The sequence below is a fragment of the Colobus angolensis genome, unplaced genomic scaffold (assembly GCF_000951035.1).
Source record: "Colobus angolensis palliatus isolate OR3802 unplaced genomic scaffold, Cang.pa_1.0 Scaffold485, whole genome shotgun sequence".
NCBI classification, from domain to species: Eukaryota; Metazoa; Chordata; class Mammalia; order Primates; family Cercopithecidae; genus Colobus; species Colobus angolensis.
In genome coordinates, this window is record NW_012118321.1 from 1,133,141 (window position 1) to 1,149,137 (window position 15,997).

General features: G+C 39.6%; 1 protein-coding gene across 1 annotated transcript in view; it reads left to right on the forward strand.

Annotated features, from left to right (window-relative positions):
• Positions 1-14,072: 14,072 nt before the first annotated feature.
• LOC105524070 (keratin, type II cytoskeletal 7) overlaps positions 14,073-15,997 on the forward strand; it is a gene marked incomplete at its 5' end in the record, with an annotated part of 4,189 nt that continues 2,264 nt past the window's right edge. The window contains one exon of the mRNA XM_011959186.1: positions 14,073-14,095. Within this exon, the coding sequence (XP_011814576.1) occupies positions 14,073-14,095 (23 nt within the window). The remainder of the gene's footprint in view (positions 14,096-15,997) is intronic.

Below are 15,997 nucleotides of genomic sequence, written 5' to 3' on the forward strand. Positions count from 1 at the left end.
ACTTTGGGGGACTGTTAGGAAGGCATGATTGATTTTCAAATGTGAGGACATGAGTTTTGAGATGGTCCAGGGGCAGAATGATATTGTTTGACTGTGTCCCCACCCAAATTTCATCTCGAATTCCCATGTGTTGTGGGAGGGACCCAGTGGGAGGTAATTGAATCATGGGGACAGGTCTTTACTGTGCTATTCTCATGATAGTGAATAAATTTCATGAGCTTTGATGGTTTTATAAGGAGGAGTTTCCCTGCACAAGCTCTCTCTTTGTCTCCTGCCATCTATGTAAGATGTGAGTTGCTCCTCCTTGCCTTCCACCATGATTGTGGTGAAAGCTACATGAAACTGTAAGTCCGTTAAACCTCTTCCTTTTTAAAATTGACCAGTCTCAAGTATGTCTTTATCAGCAGTGTGAAAATGGGCTAATAAAACTTTCCAAAGTCTTTAAATCTAGAAAAGAATTTTAGATCCATCAAAGTTTTGAGACATTTCATAAAATTCTATAGTAATTCCACAATGGTTGGCCCAAACACTAATGAGCATCCCTAAAATTATCTCCACATCTATCTATGGTTTGGAAGGGTATCTGTGTAGCTTTTCTTTAAATTTCTGATAATAATAAACAGTGGAAGAGTTTGTTAAAAATAGCATGTCAAACTTCTCTCCTGAATAATCTGCTTTAGATTGTCTGGTATGGGACTATAACTTTATTTTTGAAGAAAGAACCCTAAATAATTCATGAATTCTGGAAAATTTTCTAAATTTTCCTGGACCCCTTGGCCAGCAGATACCATTTAGAAATACACACTGCGGTTACAATGTCCCCTCTTTGACTCATACTTGGCCTACTTCCTTCTTAGCCAAAACACATTCACTGTGTATGGGTAGTAGGTAGTGACAGATGAAAGTCAGGTTATTTTTATGATCTGACAACAAAAAACAAATTAAATTAAATTTTTTTGGTATATTTTTGAGATGAAAAAATAAACCCTCATATCTCCGTGTACTTCATTTTCATTTGATATGTGTTTCCAAAATTTTTGTACCCACAATTTGCCAAGTTGAATAAAACATCCCATGGAAATAAAGTGCTTTGCTAGATCCTGCTAGATACTAGAGCATTTGGTATCTTGACATATATTATGCATGTGGCTTCGTCACTCAATGTGAATAGCAGAACATGTGAACAAGAAACAACAGACAACTGAATGACATTTAATAAGATTCCAACATCATGTCTTTTATACTCCTCACTAAGGGAACTGTCAAGAGATAGACTCTATTTAGGCAATTTTTCCAATATTTGACTTGATAGTTTTAAAGAGCATAGTTTGTGGCTACATTAGAGGCATGGAAGTCAAAAGTTTGCTTAGATGGCATGCCAGTCAGAAGACGGCCTGGGGATAGGAAATAATATAACACCTGGAAGCAGAACTCTAATAGATAGCTGACAATGTTGGAGCACTTAAATGCCAAGTACCGTGTCATGTGCTTTACACATATCATCTCATTTAATCATTATGACAACCCTAATTGAAAATGAGTCTTTGGTCAAGTGCGGTGGCTCATGCCTGTAATCCCAGCACTTTGGGAGGCTGAGGTGGGTGGATCACAAGATCAAGAGATCGAGACCATCCTGGCCAACATGGTGAAACCCCGTCTTTACTAAAAATACAAAAATTAGCTGAGTGTGGTGGTGCGCACCTGTAATCCCAGCTACTTGGGAGGCTGAGGTGGGAGAATTGCTTGAACCCAGGAGGCGGAGGTTGCAGTGAGCCAAGATCATGCCACTGCACTCCAGCCTGGTGACAGAGCAAGACTATCTTAAACAAACAAAAAAAAAAAAAAAAAAAAAGGAAAGAAAAGAAGTCTTTGACTTTGGATTATCAAGGGGTAGCCATCTCTATGAGTATGTTTTCCTGAGGAATTCAGAAGAGTGTTAAATGCTAACACCCTGGAAAACAGTTAACAAAGAGCATGACTCTGTGAGGAGTAAACGTTATCAATCTGCAGACAGTGTCCTGGAGCAAAGCCCTTGAAAAGTCTTTTTATAAGCACAGGAAAGGCAGTTGATAGAATCTAGTCAGAACCCTCCAACCTCAAGTTTTATTTATTGTTCTATGCAATGAACAATAAATAAAATCACATACCAACCTATTGCCACACTGCTATTTATCATAAAGAGGGAGTGGGGTGTATTTAAGAAGTAGCAGTCACTGATGTAACTATCTTATATCTGAATGCTCTCATTTAATACCACATCAGAGGTGTTATGTTAGTCCATTCTCATGCTGCTATAAAAAAACTGCCTGATACTGGGTAATTTATAAAGAAAAGAGGTTTAACTGACTCACAGTTCCACATGGCTGGGGAGGTCTCAGGTAACTTATAATTGTGGTGGAAGACACCTCCTCAGAAGGAAGCAGGAAGCAGGAGACAGAATGAGTGATGAGCAAATGGGGAGATGCCCCTTATAAAACCATCAGATCTTCTGAGAAATCACTTACTATCATAAGAAAAGCATGGGAGAAACAGCCCCCATGATTCAATTGTCTCCCACTGGGTCTGTCTCACACATGTGGAGATTATGGGATTAAAATTCAAAATGAGATTTGGGTGGGGACACAGAGTCAAAACATATCATTTTGTTTCTGGTCCCTCCCAATCTCATGTCCTCACATTTCAAAACACAGTTATGCCTTCCCAACAGTCTCCCAAAGTCTTAACTCATTCCAGGCTTAACCCAAATTCCAAGTCCAAAGTCTCATCTGAGACTAGGCAAGTCCCTTCCACTCATGAGCCTGTGAAATAAAATGCAAGTTAGTTACTTCCTAGATACAATGGAGGTGCAGGCATTTGGTAAATATACCCATTTCAGATTAGAGAAAATGGCCAAAACAAAGGGGCTACAGGCCCCATGCAAGTCCAAAATCCAATAGGGCAGTCATTAAACCTTATAGTTACAAAATTACTTCCTTTGATTCCATATCTCACTTCCAGGTCACACTGACGCAAGTGGTGGACTCTCATGACTTTGTGCAACTCTGCCCCTGTGGCTTTGCAGGATACAGCCCCCCTCCTAGCTGCCTTCCCAGCTGACATTGAGTGTCTGCAGCTTTTCAAGGTGCATGGTGCAAGTTGTCAGTAGATCTACCATTCTGGGGTCTGGAGGATGGTGGTCCTCTTCTCACAGCTCCACTAGGCAGTGCCCCAGTGGGGACTCTGTGTGAGCTCTGACCCCACATTTCCCTTCCACACTGCCCTAGCAGAGGTTCTCCGTGAAGGCTCCAGCCTTGAAGCAAACTTCTGCCTGGACATCCAGGTGTTTCCATACATCCTCTGAAATCTAGGTGGAGGTTCAAAAACATCAATTTTTGACTTCTCTGCACCTGTAGAAGCAATACAATATAGAAGCTGCCAAGGCTTGGGGTTTGTGCCCTTGAAGCAATGGCTTGAGCTGTACCTTTGCCCCTTTTAGCCATGGCTAGATCTGAAGCAGCTGGGACACAAGGCACCAGATCCTGAGGCTGTGCAGAGCAGGGAGCAGGGGAGGCTGACCTTGGCCCAAGAAATTATCATTTCATCCTAGGCTTCTGAGCCTGTGATGGGAGGGGCTGTCATGAAGATCTCTGACTTGTCCTGGAGACATTTTTCCCATTTTTCTTGCTTATTAGCATTTGGTTCCACATTAATTATGCAATTTCTGCAGCCAGCTTGAATTTCTCCCCCCAAAAATGGGTTTTTCTTTCCTGCTGCATTGTCAGGCTGCACATTTTCCAAACTTTTATTCTCCATTACCTCTTGAATACTTTGTTGCTTAGAAATTTCTTCCACCAGATACCCTAAATAATCTCTCTCAAGTTCAAAGTTCCACAGATCTCTAGGACAGGGACAAAACACTACCAGTCTCTCTGCTAAAGCATAGCAAGAGTGACCTTTACTCCAGTTCCCAACAAGTTCCTTATCTCCTTCTGAGACCACCTCAGCCTGGACTTCATTGTCTACATCGCCATCAGCAGTTTTGTGAAAGCCATTCTACAAGTCTTTAGCAAATTCCAAACTTTCTGACATCCTTCTGTTTTCTGAGCCCTCCAAATCTCTAGGAAGTTCCAAACTTTCCCACATTTTCCTGTCTTCTTCTGAGCCCTCCAAACTGTTAAAACCTCTGCCTGTTACCCAGTTCCAAAGTTGCTTCCACATTTTGGGGAATCCTGGTAGCAGTACCCCACTCTCTACAGTAACAGTTTACCATGTTAGTCCATTCTCATACTGCTATAAAGAACTGCTCAAGACTGGGCAATGTATAAAGGAAAGGGATTTAATTGACACAGTTCCACATGGTTTGGGAGGCCTCAGGAAACTTACAATCATGGCAGAAGGCACCTCTTCACATGGCAGCAGGAGAGAGGATGAATGTTTGGCGAAAGGGGAAGCCCCTTATAAAACTATCAGATTTTGTGAAGAACTCACTCACTATCACAAGAACAGCATGGGGAAAATGCCCCCATGATTCAATTATCTTTTATCGGGTGCCTCCCACAACACATGGGGATTATGGGATTATAATTCAGGATAAGATTTGGGTAGGGACCCAGAGACAAACCATATCAGCTGTGTGTGTGTGCGCGCGCACATGTACAAGCACACAAGCACACACCTGTGCACAATAACATCCTTCAGTATTTCAAACATTCATTTTCTTTCAAAGAAGCTATAAAAATGTGCTTTACTTCCTCTAGGAGAGATAACTTTTTCTAACATACAGATAGTTTTTAAGATATAGTGAGCAATTATTTTAATGACTGTTCCCATGAAGTAATATAAATACCACTTCATTAGCTTCATAAGACATCTCTACGCTCTTACACCTATAATTGAAACTTCCATATTGTAGTGCTGCATGACATCAATGCAATACGACATGTAATGTTACACTTGGACAAGCCCAGTCCTCACAGACTTGGCTTCTAGCTAGGTGAATACTTAAGAGCCATTTCAAGAAGCAGTTGGTAAGTTCCAAAGCCATAACAACTATTACACATAGATTTAAAAGCAGCAAAAGGCTATTTATATATTATTATGTATCAATGTTTTAACTACAAAAAGCTATGCAGTAAACATCAAAGCCCTGCAAATACCCTTTATACTTTTCTTTTAAAGTATTATTATAAATCAAATAGAATACAAAATACTGAAAATATTTTGCAAAATCATATAAAATAGTGCTCCTTTCTTGGCCTATTGCCCCATTTTTCTTTAGTCATCTTAATACCCTATTGCTCATTAGTTATCACATGTACTAGATTTCTATTTCTCTCCACAGCTTTGGGACATCAAAATTTCCCATGAGATCCTGCAAAAACTAAGGAAATGGCTATACCAGTCCTGTTCAGTATAACTTTAAGTTATAATGAAAATGTCCTGTATCTTCACTTCACAGCTGACAGCTGCTGGCTACATGTGGCTATTGAGCAACTGTACATTAAGCACATTAGAGTGACTTGGGGGTGTCTGAATTTTTTATTTAATTTTAATTTAAATAGCTACATATGGGTAGTGGCTACCAGTTTGTACACTGCAGGCACATACCAATGATATTTAATACCACCATCTAAAGACTTGTCAATATCATGGAGAAAGGTGAGAACCAAAAAAATAAACATGTGTGATATCTACTCATATTCTCTTCTTCCATCATTACAAAGCTTGACACACAAAGCTGGGAGGCAATTTCCATTTCAGTGCTCTGGGATGTGTGGACAGACATTTCTCCTATTTTATAAAATGGCAAAAAGTAAACCACCTTCAAACCATATCTTTTGAAATAAAACTATGTTATACCCTTAACCCATGCCACATTATGTTGTCTATTTATCACAGAATCACAAACCGACTATAATTAAAGAGGACATTTGACTCAATTCTAGTTAAGCAAATAAGAGACTATGATATAGGTGATATCTGGCAGTGCCATGAGCCCCAAATATTGGAATGCATCTAAATGATAGAGGTAGTTGTGAGGAGTGTGAAGCATCAATAGCTTTTGAACCATGGTGAGTACTATACTTTACAAAGCACATGCTTGTCCTAAGAGCAACAGTTTAACTCAAGGAAAGACCACTTCCTTTGCAGAAAACATTCTATTTCCCTTGGCTCATCACACTCTCTGTACAATGGTTGTCATTCTATTTCCTTCTTTCTTCTTGCAATACACACTTACCTAATATGACTGACAGAACCTATTACATTCTAAATCCATAATCCAATATCTCTAAATAGAATGACCTCTAATGGAATAGTGGAGTATTCGAAGTTTCAAAAGCCAACACAGTAAGTTGCTTGAGATGGTTTTCCGTGGCCTAGGAAAAAAATCAATATTTCAATGCAGCTAATATAATGAAGACATTTTTGCTGGTAAGGCTGAAAAGTGTAGAAAGTTGACACTCCCATTAAAAGTCCTTAAAAGAGAAGAAATCCTGATACAGTTAGTGTTGCTCCAAAGATTCCTAGTACATGCTGACTTACTGGGCTTCTCAGCACAATGAGTATGTTTTTTTTTTTTAATTTTAAATGTATTTAATTACTTGTTTGTATTAATCTGTGTTACAGTGTTTCATTTATACGTACCTTTTTGGCCTTCTCATAACTACAGGTTCTTTTCATGACTATTTTTTTTTTTTTCTCAAAGGAAAGCACAGGATACAAACCTTGCATTATACTGGTTGGAAGCAGAGAGCAACATGTAAGCATTTTTCTTTGTCCAAATAGTGAGTGTCATTCTCTTAAGGTTGATAAGGAGAGTTATAAGAGATGACTGAGAAGCAGAAATCAGGTGCAAAGAGGCAGCTACAGGAGTGGTGTTTCAGAACATGAAAAAGCACAGGGAAAGATGAAGAATAGATTCACAGAAGGTCAGGAAGGGCTTGACAAAAGCTGAATGTGTGGGAATATAAGGACAAAATGTTTTTTCATGATGTGACTGTCTATCCTCTTAGAAGGCATGAGCTGCATTAGCTGCATGGGCTGTATGCTTTTTGTTTTTTTGTTTTGTTTTTTTTGTTTTTCTTTTTGGTAATGTATCATTGCTCCTCCATCATCTTCCAATGCAGCAGCTTGCACACCACTTGATGCTGGTATTGTTGAGAAAATGTGGGACAAGAAGATGAATGAATGAATGAATGAGTGAATGAAAAGAGGTAGGTATGGAGGAAGAATGAAGGAATGAAAGGAAGGAGGGAAGGAGAGAGGGAGAAAATAAACAGAGGGCTGAAAGAAACCATAAAAATCACCTAGTACAGGCTACAGGCAAACGTCTGATGCTTTGATTCTGTTTGAAAGCAAAGGGGCAGCAGCTTGCCTGTTGCTACCCCTTCCCCTGGAGTGCCTATTAGTATGCCACAAACACACAAGATGCTCAGGTTGGAGAGGTGAGCCCAGTTGTGTGGCATGGCTCATCACTCAGTTTATGAGTTCAAGTTATTTTGCAATGGCAAACTCAGAGGCAAATGAGAAGAAATAAAATGCTTCAACACAATTTACTGTTTCTTACTCCAAGTTAAATGACATTTTAAAAGTTACCTCATTCTAACTCTCATCTATACCCATGCTCCTCCTCTCCCTCAAAAAGAAAAAAAAAAGATAACAACAACAACAAAAGTTGAGCAGGGTACTGTACCTTCTGAGAACACCCAATTGATTTTAAGAGAGCTCTTGTAGTATAGGTGCTAAATCAAACTATCTCTTCTCAGAACTTCTGTCTTTTAATATTAGCGCTTTCTTCTAGAAACACAGTTTAGTCTGCCTTTTACATGAAGGTTGTTATCCATCAACATTCCGACGGGAAACACACTCAAAAGATTTAAATTAAGTGGCTATTTACAAGGGCATGGATGAAAAGAGAGTTGAAGAAACCTGGGCTAGCAAGTTGCTGAGAGGGCAAGGGGGGAATTCCACAGAGAAAGGCAGTTTTAAGAGAAGGAAGTCCAACAGGAGCTCTGATCTTCAGGAGAAGAGCACAGCCACTGTTAAGTCAAACCCTAGCCAGGACGTCATAAGGAAATAAATCCCCTGACTTTCCTCTCTTCCCTGCTAGCTGTATCTTATTGGTGGTCTTTATTGGCTAAACCCAATCAGAAGCCAGAAAGCAAGGGAGTGGAGAAGTGTAGAAAAGGGATCTTGAAGGGCAAACAAAACTTCACATATTTGAAGGCAGAATTTGTGTTTCCCAGAGGCACCACACTCAATTTCTTGATTCAGTCTTCACGAGATATTTATATGTTTATTCAACATTCAGATGCCTATTCTCAACCCTACATGGTCATACCACTGCAATGGAGCTGGAACTGCCATCTCTCTCAGTCAAGGTTACATACTTTGGGAGTGATACATTCGAAGAAGTATTTAATTAACTATTTCAGTGGCTAAACCATATAGTGACCCCTTATGATTTTTGTCATCCTAAAACTTCTACCCATCAACTCTATTCATCAATATTAACCTGTGTCTCCCACATTCTTTGGGTATGTGGTTTGCTTTTTGGACCCAAGGGCAAGATCGATCATTTATTGTTTTCATATTTCATTTTAACTATCAGTCTCCAGCTTGCTGCCACATGTTTGTATTTCATTAAATCAACTTTTGTTATTAAAGAAAAATTTGATATCGTGTGGTATAACACCAACACTTTTTTTAAGGGCAAACTGGAACCCAAAAAAGGAGAGGCTTTGCCAAGTAAATATCAGAGTAGGAGCAGGGCCTATTAGTTTATAATATAGACAGAGTTTTGATCTGAAGTCATTAGACATTTTGACCTTTTTTGTACATTTAGTTTCTTCAGGCATATAAAAAGATACACTCTTATTTGTTCTGCAGTATTATTTTTTGGAAGGCATACTTGTCTGCTGTCAGTTTGACAACTCTGTTCTCTCAAGCTTAATTTCAAATTCTGTGGCTAAAGGTAGCAGATAATATCTTGTATCCAGAGGACTCGTTGATTCATTCTCTAAAAGTAAAAGTCTAAATATTGAATGAAAATGCCTGAATACATCCTCTCATACTTCAGAAGCAATATTACTAAATTACAGTTCAATGAGTAATATTATTAAGAATCAAAAATATATTGTTAGATATTTCTAAGAATATTATTCCTCCAATTTTATGAAAGCCCCAAAAAACACAGCCTAAGAAAGGCAAAATTCACAAGAATTAGCTCATCCCAGCACCAAATATCAGTTTTGTCTTAATTACCTGTGTATTTTAAAATGTAGAAATTTTATCCCAAGTAAATTAAAAAAAAAAAAAAAGCCTAAAAAACAAAGCAAACAACAATAACAAAAGGTGAGACCTAACTCCTTATTTCCCCATTGAGCACCATTCCTGATGTCTACCTTAACATTATAACCTTAGATTTTACTAATGCTCAATACAGAAAATGACAATGTTATAGAAATTATCGAATTGATTATTTAACTGGACACACAATTCCCTTTCAAGCTTTGGCTAGCAGTACTAAACAGGGCTGAATTTATAGAGATTCAAGTATGTAAGTAAAAAGGGTATATGTACATAATAGCTAGAAAGACAAAGAGTTCATCTTATTTGTTCAGTCACTTAACCTCAATGTTTGTGGCTAAATCAGATAAATAGACAACCAGAATATCGTTCAGGTTTGCAGGAAAAAGCAATGATGAAATCAATACTCTTCTGGGCCAAAATTACTTTTATTTAGTCCTGTAATTTGATCTCTTCCAATTGGGCCACAAATCATCCAACACAAGTATTCAAAAGGATGAAACAAGCTAATGATTCTCCACAATTACCAAAACCACGTTCTTATGTGGCAAATATCACCTCCACATAAAAAACTTTGTTAATCATTAAAAAGGAAGCCTATCTTTTATGTGGAAATTCTAGGGAAGACCAGCAAGCCACTTTGTAAGGGTCTGACTATTCGAGGTTATCCTACCTTGAAGTGATAAATCCCGCATGGCAGGAGGGGAGAAGATATCCTAAATTATTCTGTTCAATTAAGTTTATTTTAACTTTTTTGAATAGCAAATATCTATAAGACTAATGTTAGCCTGTGTAGTATCAGGTTTCTGACCAACTAATTTGTTAATACGTCACTACAGACTTCACTTTAGTCATTGTGAGGGCCAGAGAAATTATACCACTTACCTGCAACATTTGCCCTGAGGAAATTTTAGCAGGCATAAACTCATTGTCAGGTGCTTCTAGAAGAGTTGCCTGCCTGTTTTAGGTCCTCCTATGAGGAAGACTTGGATGCTAATCAGCTTGTTGACAAAAGCACAGCCAAATTGCACAATACATCTTATCTGAAACATTCTCTCATGTTACTTTGAATGACCATTACCCACTTATATAAAGTTCCATAACTTTGGATAAAGACCAAGCCTGGTGGCATGTGAAATATAAATATGTATATAAGCACCATAGGCTACGTGCTCTCTATTGGCTTCGAGGTCCTGATTTTTTATTTCATGGAGAGACATAAGATTCATGGTGGACTACTGCAGTTGGATGAATAACGGCTGCCCCAAAATATCAGATTGTAATCCTTGGAACCTGTAAATGTTTCTTTACAAGGCAAAGATTCTTTGAAGATGTGATTAAGTTAAAGATCTTGAGATGGGCAGATTATCTTGGATTATTCAAGTGGACCTTAAATGGAATTACATGTATCATAAAAAAAGGAAGCAGAAGGAGATTTAACAAATGCACAGAGAAGAAGGCAATGTGAAAATGAAACAGATACCTAAAGATGTTGATATTGAGGTTTGGAGTAATGTGTCCACAACTCAGGGACTGTTGTTAGCCGTTAGAGATTGGAAGAGACAGGGAATGAATGATCTCCTAGAGGCTGCAGAGGTAGTGTGGTCTTGACAACACCTTGATTTGGGCCCAGTGATAATGATTTAAGACTTCTGTGAGATAATACATTCTGTTGTTTAAAGCTTCAAGTTTGTGGTAATTTATTAAAGCAGTCATAGGAAACTAATACAACAATTCTAGAAAAAAATCTTAAATGTCACCTAATTCAGTGCTCACATTTAACATGGGGAAAACCAAGTAAAAAGTTATTCATGTTTTTGAACAAAGAAAAGCTTTTGACTCTTAACCTCCCGAGTTATAGTAGTTATCTTCATCAACTAGATCCAGAGTGTGACATTTCTAGGGCTAGTGGAGCTCACAAATTGGCCCAATAGGTACAACGAATTAAATTCTTGCATTTGAGTTCCAAAATAACCTGGAAACCACAGCAACGAAGAGAAAGTGGACCTTCATTGTTTGTGGATTCCACTGTATTTGCAAGTTTACCTACTTGTTAAAATTTATTTGTAACCCCAAAATCAATATTTGGAGAGTTTTTCTTGTCATTCATGTATATGCATAGAGTATGAAAAATGTGTCGCTTGATTCTTATGTTCCCAGGTGACAACAAACAAGGTTATGCACTGTATTCTCGCTTAAGCTTTCATACTAAGGTAACCAGAGGATAGAACAGTGGACGCAACAGTAAAGGGCAGTGGACAGTGCAGTGCAGTACCAGAAACTCCAGCCCTGGGGTCAGTTAGCCAAGGCTTCAATCCCAGCTCTGACTTTGCTTAGTGGGGTGGCCGTCAGTGAGTCACTTATCACTTTTGAACCTCATTTGTTCTCTTTAGTAAGTTACTGTAAAGAAAAGGAATCAAACCAGGATAGTTGGCTTTAGGATTTAAGATTACAATCTATGTGAGACATAGGTGTGTGTATGTGTATGTGTATGAGTATATCTAACTCTCTATTTCCCATAAGAGCGGAGGCTCAATATTCACTAATTCAGTGTTTGTAGGAGTAAACCATAGAGGAAGGTCTTTGTAGGGAGAAACCATCGGTAGGAAGGAATGTGCTATGTCAAAACAAAAAACTAAAAACAAAAACAGCAAACAGATGACAAGCAGTTCTTCTCTGATATCAGAATCATGTAAGACACACAACTATAATGAGTATCACCCATAGGAGGGAAAGTAAACGAGGAGCGAAAAGGAGAAAAACCTTTAATATATTATTTACTTGGATATGCAGAGCAAGATTCTGGAATAGAAGCCTCCACCTATCATTCCCCCACACTCTCCAACAGCAGTAGCTATGTGGTGAAGAGAGCTTCTCTGGGCACTGGGGGAGGGGGAAAATAGCAATTGTGAGGCATTAAACTTAGTGCTGTCCTGTTAAAGCAGAAAGAAAAACAGGACCAAACTCAGCCGATGCCCACCCACAGAAGGAGCATTTAAGCCAGCCCTAGCCAGAGGAGTATCACTGATCCCAGTCACCAGATCTTGAGTTCCCACAAGCCTCTCCAAGGAGAGCCGAATTGCTCTAAGTAAATGTGAAAGACAGTCTACGCCATAAGAACTGCAACCCTTAGGTGAGTCCTAGTGCTAAGCTAGGCCCAAAGACAGTGGACTTGGTTGCACGGGGCAGGAGGGTGAGGCTTGTGCATACGACCTACTGAGACACCAGCTGGTGTGGCTATAGAAGTGCTGGCATCACCCCCCCACAACACCAGGCTGCACAACTTGTAGCTCTAAAAGAGACCTCCTCCTTCCTCTTAAGGAGAGAAGAAGGAAGAGTGGGGAGGATGTTATCTTGCATCTTGAATACCAGCACAGGCACAGAAAGATAGGGCAGCAGTCAGAGTCATGAGACCCCCCATTCCAAGCCCTATCACGTAGATGAAATTTCTAGACACACTCTGGGCCATAACGGAACCTGCTGCCTCGAAGGAAAGAACCCAGCCGTGGCAGCATTCATCACCTGCTAACTGAAGGGACCTTGGGCCCTGAATAACCAGCAGTGATATCCAGGTACTATGTCGAGGGCCTTGGATGAGCTTCAGAGACTTGCTGGCTTAGGTGAGACTCAGCACATTACCAGCTGTGATGCCTACAGGGCAAGACTCCTTCTCCCTGAAACATGCAGAGAAAAAAATATAGGTGACTTTGTCTTACCCCTTAGGTACCAGCATGGCCACACAGGGGTAAAACACCAAGTAGGCTCTTGGGTCCCCTGATTCCAGGACTCAACTCTTGGGCTGCATTTCTGAATCTGCCCTGGGACAGAAAGGAGCCCGCTTCCCTGAAGAGTGAATTCCAGGCCAAGCAACATTTACCACAAGCAGACTTTTAAGAGTGCTTGGAACTTAAGAGAATATCTTCAGTAGTCTGTCATACTCCTCATGGCCTGGGGTGGCAGCAGCTATGGAGTGAGGTTCCTCTGCCTTTAGAAAGGAGAGGTGAGAGTGGGAAGAACTGCTTTTTGTGGACTGAGTACCAGCTCGGCCACAGTACAATAGAACACCAGAAAGGCTTCTAAGGCTTTTGACTCTGTTCCCTGACTCCTGGACGAAACCTCTGGACCTACCTAGGGTCTGAGAGGCCTTGTTGACTTGAAGGGAAGGACACAGGCCTGGCTGACTTTGCAACCTGCTGATTGTAGAGCCCCAGGGCCTTAAGCAAACATAGATAGTAGCCAGTGAGTGATTATAGGAGGCCTTGGGTGACAGACAGTGCTTTGCTGGCTTCGTGTCTGACCCGGTGCAGTCATAATAATGGTGGACACAGGGGTGCGTGTGTCATTTCCACTCCCACCTTTAGGTGGCCCAGAACAGAGAGCAAACTGTTTGCTTGGGAGAAAGTAAGGGAAGAGAACAATATTATATGTCTGGTAATGCAGAGAAATCTCCTGGATCTTGTCCAAGACCATCAAGGCAGTACCTCTATGAGTCTGAAAGAAACACATTATTACTGGGCTTGGGTACCCCCTAAAGCAGATACAGCTTAGATCACAGCATGCAAGTCCTTTCAAATATCTGGAAAGTCTTCCCAAGAAGGACTGCTACAAACAAGTTGAGACCCTGAAGGCTACAATGCATGTCTAACTCTGATTCCCAGACATGAAAGCACAGTTACTAGCATTAACACAATCTAAGAAAACACAACTTACTGAAAAATGCATCAGAGTCTTTTAATAGCATAATTGATCAAACAGAAGAAAGAATTAGTGAGCTTTAAGATAGGCTACTTGAAAATACAGAGGAGACAAAATAAAAAAGAATAAAAATACTATGAATCTCCACTACTGAATCTAGGAAACAGCCTCAAAATGGCAAATTTGAGTTGTTGGACTTAAAGAGGAGGTAGGAAAATAGATACGGGTAGAATGTTTATTTAAAGAAATAATAACAAACCACTTTCTAAGCATAAAGAAATATATAAATATCCAAGTAACAGAAGGTCATAGAACACCCAGCAGATTTAATCCAAAGAAGACTACCTCAAGGCATTTAATAATCAAACTCCCAAAGGTCAAAGATGAAGAAAGGATCCTAATGTCACCTAGAGAAAAGAAAGAAATAAAATGGAGCTTCAGTATGTCTGGCAGTGGACTTTTTAGTGGAAACTTTACAGTACAGGAGAAAGTGACATGAAATATTTAAAATGCTGTAAAATAAAACAAAACAAAACAAACCTTTTACCCTGGAATAGTATATCCAGCAAAAAATATCCTTCACATATGAATAAGAAATAACAGCTTTCCCAGATAAACAAATGCTGAGAGATTTCATCAACACCAGACCTGTCTTACAAGAAATGCTAAAGGGAGTACTTTAATCAGAAAGTTAAAAAAAAAAAAAAATGAATGAGCAATAAGTAATCACCTGAAGGTACAAAACTTACTGGTAATAGAAAGTATGCAGAAAAACATAAAATATTATAACACTGTAACTGTGGTATGTAAACTGCTTTTATCTCAACTAGAAAGACTAGATGATGAACCAATCAAAAATAATAACTACAAGAGTTTATCAAAACTTAGTAAAAACTAATATAAATAGAAAAGAACAAAATGATTAAAAACTGGATTATGAAGGTAAGGTGTAGAGGTGTATTTGCTTTCTCTTTGTTTGTTTGTTTATGCAAATATTGTAAAATTGTTATCAGGTTAAAATGATGGGTTATAAAACAGTACTTGCAAGCCTCATGGTAACCTCAAATCAAAGAATGTACACTCTAGACCCAAAAAAAAGAAAAGTAAGAAACTATATCATATCACAAGAAAAAAATCACCTTCGCTAAAGACAGGAAAAAATGAAAGAAAGATGGGAAGAGAACAAAAGAATCAGAAAACAAAACAAAAGGGTAGGACTAAGTTCTTATTTATCAATAAAAACATTGAAAGTAAATGTACTAAATTCCTCAATGAAAAGAGATAGACAGGCTGAATGGATAAAATGACAAGACCCATCAATCCGCAGCATATAAGAAGCACATTTCACCTATAAAGACACATATTGAGAGGTTTCAAGATAGCCGAATAGGAACAGCTCCAGTCCACCGCTCCTAACGTGCATGAAGCAGAAGATGGGTGATTTCTGCATTTCCAACTGAGGTACCGGGTTCATCTCACTGGGGCTTGTCAGATATTAGGTGTAGCCAACGGAGTGTGAGCCAAAGAAGGGTGGGGCATTGCCTCACCCAGGAAGTGCAAGGGGTCTGGGAATTTACTTTCCTAGCCAAGGGAAGTCATGACAGATGGTACCTGGAAATTTGGGACACTCTCATCCTAATACTGCACTTTTCCAATGGTCTTAGCAAATGGCAAACCAGGAGATTATGTCCCGCACCCAGTTCGGAGGGTCCCACGCCCATGGAGCCTTGCTCACTGCTAGCACAGCAGTCTGAGATCGAACTGCAAGGCGGCAAAGAGGTTGGGGGAGGGGCGTCTGCCATTGCTGAGGTTTGAGTAGGTGAACAAAGCTGCCGCCGGGAAGCTGGGTGGAGCCCACCGCAGCTCAAGGAAGCCTGCCTGCCTCTGCAGACTCCACCTCTGGGGGCAGGGCATAGCTGAACAAAAGGCAGCAGAAACTTCTGCAGACTTAAACGTCCCTGTCTGACAGTTTTGAAGAGAGTAGTGGTTCTCCCAGCATGGAGTTTGAGATCTA